An 8,998-nucleotide genomic window follows, 5' to 3' on the forward strand; every position below is an offset into this window, starting at 1 on the left:
TCTCCCAGAATATTCCACGAAAACAACTCAATTATTTTGACGAGCTTCTGCTGTTCTCTCCAAATATCTCTGGAAATAAGGGAGATATGGAATTTTCTATAATAACTTAATTTGCAGCCCTCAATTCCCTCTACAAAAAATGTTGTAACCAAAATTTCGGTATCTCCCTTATTGTCCAATATATTTCCAAAAAACTCACGCTCGACCCTTGTCAACCACTTCACAACAGAAGTAATGAATAATTCTAGTGTCAATTAATTAATTTACTCACTCTACCCGTCGATTATTCGCGGTATGAATAGTCACAGCATCTCGATGACTCGTCATCAACACAACAACTGCACTGGCACTGAATAAAACACTTTACGACAAATAGAAGATGAACAACAACAGGAACGAATGAGTCTCTGTTTATATTATTCTCCTTGGGGTTTTCGTTTTGTTAATCCCGAGTTGATCGTGCGATTTTTGTTTTGTTGTGAGTATTTACGATCCGCACCGTGGGGCGGGTATCAACGGATTGTGAATGATTGTGAGGAAAGTGTTCTCTCCACGGGGGCCGGCACCTCGCGTTGCCATGTACACTATTTACACGGCAACCAATAGAATTCAAAAGCACCGGCTTCCTCTCGACCAATTGGTGGGAAGTGGGGAGCCCAACTCATTCGGATATTTTCGGGCTGGCAAGGGTTCCCCGTTTTTTCGCCTGGAATTCCCCTCAATCTTTGGGAATTCACTCAAATATTGAGTTCCTCTGAAACTTTTAGAATTCACTTAAAAATTCAGTTCTGATTTTTTTTTTAATTGGGTTAATCAGAATTTTTGAGAGTTGAGGGAATGTATTTTTTCGGGAATTTAGTTGAAAACTCGTGTGGAAGTTATTTAATGATTGAGTTTAGCTGGATTTTTGAGAATTCAGTAAACAATCGAATTCTCTCTAATCTTCACGAATTTTCTCAAAAACTAAGTTACCCTCAAATTATCAAGAGTCGCTCAAAAATAGAGTCCTATTTTTTTGCAATTCACTCAACTCTGGGATTCTGCAAATCCCTGTATAATTTAAACATAAATTTTCAAGTTCTGCAATTTCTGGAGTTCCAGAAGATGGCGCCACTTCCCAGCAAAAACGAATCTGCCGCACCGACAGAAAATCCCGGACATTGGATTCGAATCCCTCAAAATTGATTGTTCACTGATGATTGTCAATTTCCTGAGACAACAGCAGCTTCAAAATGAACAAAGACATCGCAGCCGTCTGCAAAAAAATTGATGAAACCATTGTCGAGCTGAAGATGCTCCTCGAACAAGTGACCGATTTGAGAGGTAAAAATTTTGAAATCACTAATTCATTAATTACTCAACTAATTTTTTCAATTTTGGAAACAGTAAAATGTGCATTTTTGCACGTGGAGGCTCTGAAGGGTTATCAGCCCCTTTCCTTGCTCGTTTTAGACGTTTCGAGGGAGAAGCAGAGGGCCTCAGGCCCAGAAGAAACAATTAATGACCAGAGGATGGACCATTAACTCTGACATCTTCATAATTTTCTCATTATCCGCCGAACAATTCGATCAGACTTCTTAATTTTCCAATCAATAACATCCAGTAATTATCATCCATCTTGTAATAGAATTAAATTTTTTTTTTCTATTTCATTATTTTGCAAAATTAAGTAATTGATATTCACTATGAAATTCCTCTGAATATTCTGAGGAAAACCTGAAAATTTGGGGAAATCTGGAATAAAAATAACATAATGACATGAACTTTCTTGATTTTTCATCAATTTATGGATTTCCAATAAAAGAAATTCTCAAAAAATGCGGAAAATGCACGAATTCCCAGGAAATAAATATTGAATAAATTCAATTTTCATCCAAAAGAATTTGCAAGTGATAATTATGTTTAAATATATTTATTACATACAGATGGCTAATACATATGTCTCATGAATCGTAACATGTACATATATTCTTTCATATATAATATAATAATTCCATACTCCAAGATATTAAGACAAAGGATCTTGATAAATCGGTTGAACGACCGTGTGCAATAGCGAGTAAAATTCTGTAAATTTATTAATATTTCCCCATAAATATTCACCCAACGATTACCAAATCTCCATGAGTTACGATTACTTTCCGTTGAAACAAAGGCCTTGACGATGATTGTGTATAACAAATTAATTACCCCCAATCAGTTCGCGTTTTAATCCGAATTTCTCGAATCGTTTCACGATTTTCACGTTTTTATCGTGAAATTCCATGGACACGTAAATACTCGAAATATTTATCTTTCTTAATTTTCTAGAACATTAAGTAGAACGTATAATGCACCATATTGAAACATTTACAAAACGTTCAATGCAACGATTTCTTGTCTATTTTTCTTAATTATAAAAATAAATAGTTATTCAAGCTACGGTAATGGGGGTAGGGACGACAAAATTAGTTTTAAAGGGGAACGAAGAATGGGAGAACCTGGAATATGAAAAAATTCAATAGAAAAGGCTTTCATTTTATCTTCTCTGGAAATTCTATTGAACATTTAATGCAAAACACCACAAAGTAGAGGAAAAAAAAATTTGAAAATGTGTGGTCAATGATTTTTATTAAAAAATCACAAAATAGAAATCAAAATTTGATAATTGTACTCAATTTATCGAAAAAATTGTTCAATAAGAGATTTCTTATTGATTCTAATAAATTTCAATCGAATGTCAATAAATCTCACGAGATTTCCACCAAAAATTCAATCGAATTTTTATAGAAACCGTTTTTCTATTGAATTATTTGACACGTGGTGCCACGGACTATACAATTAAAAAATACATTTTTTATTAATGTCCACATGGCACGCAATATTGAATGGAAAATTTAGTCACCTGACTACGACGCACGCACTCGGACATTTGAGCTGTAGCCACACATTAAAATGTCTTTTTTCTTTTCTAAAATCGAACATTTTGTTAAACATTGATTTCTATTAATACAATTCACTGTGGTACCCTTATCAACCCTGCTTTAATGTTTATATTTTTCCAAATTACAGTAATATTTAAACACAGACGAAATTATAAAAAAATTATCAGCATGAGACTGGGAGAACGTTTCCTTCAATTCTTCATTTTCTCGATAACGAATGAAGTCAGAAAAAAATTTCAAATAAACTTTTTATCGAGAATTTCACGAGCTACAAAAAAGTTCTTTCAACATTTTTCTCTCGAAGCACTCGTTTTCGATCAATTACATATTTTTCTAAAACAAAAAAATGTGAATTTTCATCCTCTACCACCCCCAGCTGATAGTGATCGCGAAGTTAAATAAATTGTTGATTCAAAAATAAATTAACGAGATGGTAGAATATATCGGATAGACTTAATGAACGGTATCTAGTGAAATTAATGAAAATCTTCTAATGAATATCGACTACATAGACTGAATTTGTTCTTCCCTTATGTGACAATTACCCAAAGACCCATTGGAGACATCAAGTCGTTTCTCAATACTTTAAAACAGTTATTGTCCTCTGCTTCGTTGATCAATTCCCGAAAAATCGTCAGATTGAAATTAGGCTCGTTAGGCCGAGTGGTGCGTGGTGAAATAATAAATACGCGTGACAAAATTCCACTAAAAACACTGCGAATTCACTAAAAAATCAAAAAATTTCATTAATCATTTAGATTAACGAAATTATTGAAATGAATAATTTTTTCATTCGGACTATTCCACTACAAATTGCATTAATGACTCCAATTAATTAACCAGACGATCTATTAAATAAACCCCAATAGAATATTATAATTTATATAGAAAATATTTGAAGAGAGAATTTTTAGAATAAAATACTAGTGATTTTTTCTCATGTGAAATATTTTCTGTTGAATATTTGTAGTGGAAAAATGTCCAGAACGATTTCATGATTAATTACGATTAATTATAATTATAATTTGATACCGAGGAATTAATAGATTATTTCCAATAGAATTCAGTGTAGAATAAAGCGAATGCGTGAGGTTTTTGTATGAAATTTTCTTGCGCTCTCTCTCTCGGAATAAATGAAAATAGATAAATTTTTTCGAGTGCATGAGTCTCCAGGGTGACTTAAAATATCGATAGGCAGGAAAATATACTGCTTATATTCTAAACCAATTATACATTCAGGTACACACTGTACGGATTAAGCAGTACGATTAATAATGTCATCAATAGATTTCATCTGAAGTTTATAATCTTGAAAGAGAATCACTCTTCAATACTCTCCAGAATTCGCAAAAAATGTTCCAGTTTTTTTCCTCTCTCATAAATATTTGCATTTGATTTAGAGATGAATAAATATTCTCTCATTCGCCTGTGGAAAAAATGATAGAAAAACCCAGCGCTTTCTGTAAACAATTATGCTCAATCCCTACGAAAATCCTGTTAAAAGATATTTCACTGTAGAAGTCAATAGGAAATCTCAATTTATCTCTCTGAATAAAATCCAAGACGAAAACATTGAAAAATTAATCATGTAAACAATTATCTCTCGATGAATGAGTAATGGAATAAAACAATTTCAATGAAATTCCAATAAAACAGAAAGTGCAGAGTTTTTCTTAAAAAATTTTCTCACACTTTATTCTCATGGATTTAGTCAACGAATGGGAATAAGTCGTGACACATGACTAAACGCCTAAGGATCTAAATGTTTGTATTTATCTCCAGACAATGAGTTGCAAAGAGACGGAAGATTGAATTTGATATGACGCTGTCGTGTCGAGCGGCATTATATACCCCATTGCGATTATTGTGATTATGGTAATTTCTTATCGTTTCATTGGGGCGTCGAATCCGCTGTGTCGACGGGATGAGGGGTAGAAACGATGACGATTGCGATATTGATAGCGACGAAGACAGGAATCCCCGGTGGGGCCATGACAGAGCGATGTGATCATCGAGGGTGGCTGCATCTGGGAGATGACCAGAGCTGTCCTGGCGCAGTGTCCACCAGCATCACGACCCTCTTCCTCCAGGGAATCGCACACTCGAGCTGCCTCCATCGCGAACAGGCCCATGCACTCGTCCTCATCGTCCTGGCATTAACAAAAAAAATTACCGATTCACTTCAAATCTTCAATCGTAAACTTATAATTAAGAAATTATTATAATTTGCAGCCTCACATTTTGGATTTTCAGGAAAAATTTGAAGAGAGAATAAATTGCGAGTACTTACACATGTTCTACAAATTTGATGCATCATACAGGGTACAAAGAGTCCACTAACGAGATTTCTAGCTGGTTTGCAGCTCCTCTCAATGGCTTCCAATTCCGGGCAACTCGTGAACTTTCCCTCATCAAATCCTAGTTTAAAATAAAGTTTAAAAAACCAAAATTCATTTATCTATTTCTATTTCCCCGATTCCTTCAAAAAATTCTGCCCCTTCAACCTTTTAATTGTTCATTAACTCCCTAATAAAATATTTGCAATTCATTTTTTATTGTAATGATTTCCTATTGAACTTAAATAAAAAATATAAAAATATTAATCAATCACTCATTTCGAATATTTAACGTATGGATTTCGAATAATTTTATGTTCCGTAATTAGCAATTACCTTCGTAAGGAGAGCCTTCATCCTCAATGGCATTGCTGGACCTCTTGTCATAGTCCCCAGTCCCATTAGAATCTTTACTCCCATTACTGGAATTATTTTTTCCCTGAGAATTCCTGGGTACATCCCTCTGAGCAGCAATGCTATTTCTAAATTCATTGAGAGCCTTTCGCATCTTCTCCAGGGAATAAGCAGCGGCCATTCTGGCCATTACCACGTCCTTGACCTCCTGGGGATCGGCGTCATCGTCAGCAGCCGAGTACCTGACGGCGTCCTCGATGATGACGTTCTTAACGTTCTTCAGTTTCTCATCCATCTGATCCAATTTGTCCCTCTTCTCCCCTCCAATCCTTTCGAGATCCTTCGGCGGAGATTGAAGATTGTCCGCCATGGTCTTGTAGTACCTCTGGAGCATCCACTCGTCGTCCTGCTCCTGGGTGCCAGGTCTTGCCAGAAGAGACGCCTTCTTTCGCCTCCTGTCGATGCCAAAGTACTGAGACCAATCCACACTCTTCTTCTTTATCTCAATCAGGTGCTCCTTGGTCTTGCCAGGCTTCGTTCCCTTCTCCTTGGTATTGTCCTGACGGAATGTCGTCGACGTAATGTCCGTGGTGAAGGACACCGGTCGCTCCGACGTATGCGGTTGCATATGATCCATTCCGTGTACGTGATTTGATTTCGATTGCACCTTCTGCACTTGCGTTTTGTTCATCTCCGAGGCCTGGGGGCCGAACAGGGCACCCAGGTCCTGAACCACCTGACCCAATAAGTTTTTTTTTCAGAAAATTTTTCAGACTGTCAATAGTATTGAGGAAATTTGGAAAGTGACTGGCAACTATTTTGAATCGCTCTTCCAGTTTTCCAGGAATATATCTGGATCTAAGAGAGATAGCGACATTGCCATCGGGATCTATTTTATAGAGTGACATGAGAGACCCAAAAAAGGTAATTACAAAAATTTCACCGTCTCCTTTATTACAGGGATATTTCTAAAAATTTGATTCACAGAAATCATAGCATAAGTTATACTTCATGTTTTGCGTATTCAATTCTATTAAATTTTCAGAGGTATGACCTTCATAAGACCTTCATTTGTATCATCGAAGACCTGCGGGTATTTCAGGGAGGGCCAAAGAGTACGGGAGGTTCGGAAGAAGTGGATAATCAATATTTTTCAAATGTACCTTAGGGTCAGTAGCTTGCGACGTCAAAGAAAAGGGTTTAGTACTCCTCTTGGCTACTGGAAAGCGCTTGACAAGGTCTCTATACTCCCTGCCAATCGGATACCTTGCATTGATATTTCTCCTCTGGGTTGGAAGAACCTGGTAGAGCAAATAATTTCTCGGATGTTGACTGCGCTCCCTGTCAGCGAAATCAACTCCGTCGTCCTCTCGTGAACGATCCTTAGCGAGGAGTTCGCCCCACGACATTGGCCCGGGGGAATCCAATTTGTCATATTTATTATTCTGCTCCAATCTGTACCTGTCGTAGAGCGACTGTAAAGCCTCGATTGGCAAGTACTCGGCATCCTCGGGGTCTTCTCCATACGGGGACGAATTTTGAAGCTCGTCCAGGAACAGTCTGGCCAATTCTCTATTACTCCCAGTCGCGTGATCGGGGCTCATTGTCCGTTTTCGGGTACCGATTCTCTCGCGTTCGCGAAACGAGGATCCGGTGTCTCTCTGTTGAAAGAAAAAAATTGAATTTCGAAATTCGCGCTGCAACGGAAATGGAAACGAGTGCGTAGTACATCACTGCGCACAGTGGGTGGGAGTTGCAGTGAGAAAAACTCGTTATCCAGTTCAAATTGAAATATCTCGGGAACTATTCAGAATTCATCTAGACATGCTGCATATGAAATGTGGTACATTTCATGACGAGAAAATTGGTTTTTTTATTCACGTCACTGCTGTCACCAGTTTTCGAAATATTGACATTCACGTGTCGCGCGGCCGGCGCCCTCTCCACAAACTCAAGGTCGCCTGCTTGAATAAACGTCAATATCTCGAGAACTATAAGATGTAGGAGCTTCATTAAAAAACCATTTTGTTGGGTATGGAATTTTCTAAATGTTAAGTCCAACACCTTTCGCTGAGTCTTGAAGAGTTATCGAGATATTCTAGACAGAGAAACATGGATACTCTAAACTGGTCGATAACTAATAGAATCATCTTGAATTCCACTCACCTGAATGGGTGTCATCTCGAGATAATCCATAAGAGCTCTCTCCAGCCTCTTATTGTTGAACCCTTGGTATCCACCCCCGATATTCTCCAACTGGCCATTCTCTGGATGAATAAGAATACCACGAATTTGAATATCAATACATTCTCTTTTGTTCACCCCCTCCGCCCCACTCCCCCAATATCTAACTAATTGATCTGATGGAGGGAATACCTAGGGGAAGGAATTCGAGGTCATCCTCGTCGTCATCCATCTCGGGCACTTCCTCCCTCTCGAACTTGCGCTCTGGGTCGCCGTGATACTTGAAAGATCGCAGGTCCCCGTAATAATCCTGAGGAAGAGCACCCAGGGACCGCTGTTTTCTTGTAACTGCGTTCAGGGCACTTCTCAGGGTGTCCTCACTTGTCTGGTGGGGGACTGGCATGGCAGCTAGGGTCAGCCCCACCAGGAGAAAAACCAAGGGCCAGAATATCCTGGACATTGTGCCGCTAAAGATCACGAAACAGTCTCAGATTTTTAAATGTTCAGGATTTTAGCTGTAGAAAGGGATCGTCGTCTCCATGGGAAAATATATTCACAACATTTTTTCGTATTGACTTTTCCAGACTATTATTTTTCCAGCGAATTTTTCCGACTTGATTTTTTCCCAATATTTTTCTCTCAAGAAATTATTTCGAATTGATTTTCTCCCAATATTTTTGTTTGAGAGCATTTTTCTGAGTTGATCTCCTAAGTACTATTCTCGCAGGAAATTTTCTTAAGTTGATTTTGTCCCAATATTTTTCTCTCAGAGAATTTTTCGCAGTTGATTTCTCCTAAATATTATTTTTGCTGGAAATTTTCCCAATATTTTTCTCTCAGAGAATTTTTCGCAGTTAATTTCTCCTAAATATTATTTTTGCTGGAAATTTTGCCAATATTTGTCTCTCAGAGAATTTTCCGCAGTTGATTTCTGCTAAACATTATTTTCTCAGGAAATTTTCCCAATATTTTTCTCTCAGAGAATTTTTCGGAGTTGATTTCTCCTAAACATTATTTTCTCTGGAAATTTTCCCAATATTTGTCTCTCAGAGAATTTTTCGGAGTTGATTTCTCCTAAACATTATTTTCTCTGGAAATTTTCCCAATATTTGTCTCTCAGAGAATTTTTCGCAGTTGATTTCTCCTAAACATTATTTTCTCAGGAAATTTTCCCAATATTTTTCTCTCAGAGAATTTTTC

The 8,998-nt window shown here is 37.3% G+C and overlaps 2 protein-coding genes across 2 annotated transcripts in view; both read right to left on the bottom strand.

Moving 5' to 3' along the window:
• LOC105266394 (uncharacterized) overlaps nucleotides 1-535 on the bottom strand; it is a 31,779-nt gene extending 31,244 nt beyond the window's left edge. Inside the window, exon 1 of the mRNA XM_011304522.1 lies at nucleotides 272-535. The gene's annotated coding sequence lies outside the window, so the exon portion shown is untranslated. The remainder of the gene's footprint in view (nucleotides 1-271) is intronic.
• A 2,727-nt stretch (nucleotides 536-3,262) lies between these two features.
• LOC105266395 (uncharacterized) overlaps nucleotides 3,263-8,998 on the bottom strand; it is a 7,080-nt gene continuing 1,344 nt past the window's right edge. The window contains exons 2-7 of the mRNA XM_011304523.1: nucleotides 7,991-8,265; nucleotides 7,781-7,881; nucleotides 6,778-7,275; nucleotides 5,597-6,350; nucleotides 5,215-5,342; nucleotides 3,263-5,074 (exon numbers count right to left, since the gene is read on the bottom strand). Coding sequence (XP_011302825.1) covers nucleotides 4,808-5,074; nucleotides 5,215-5,342; nucleotides 5,597-6,350; nucleotides 6,778-7,275; nucleotides 7,781-7,881; nucleotides 7,991-8,258 — 2,016 coding nt within the window. The 5' untranslated portion in view covers nucleotides 8,259-8,265 and the 3' untranslated portion in view covers nucleotides 3,263-4,807. The remainder of the gene's footprint in view (nucleotides 5,075-5,214; nucleotides 5,343-5,596; nucleotides 6,351-6,777; nucleotides 7,276-7,780; nucleotides 7,882-7,990; nucleotides 8,266-8,998) is intronic.

This window comes from Fopius arisanus, unplaced genomic scaffold, assembly GCF_000806365.1.
Source record: "Fopius arisanus strain USDA-PBARC FA_bdor unplaced genomic scaffold, ASM80636v1 scaffold00038, whole genome shotgun sequence".
Classification (NCBI taxonomy): domain Eukaryota; kingdom Metazoa; phylum Arthropoda; class Insecta; order Hymenoptera; family Braconidae; genus Fopius; species Fopius arisanus.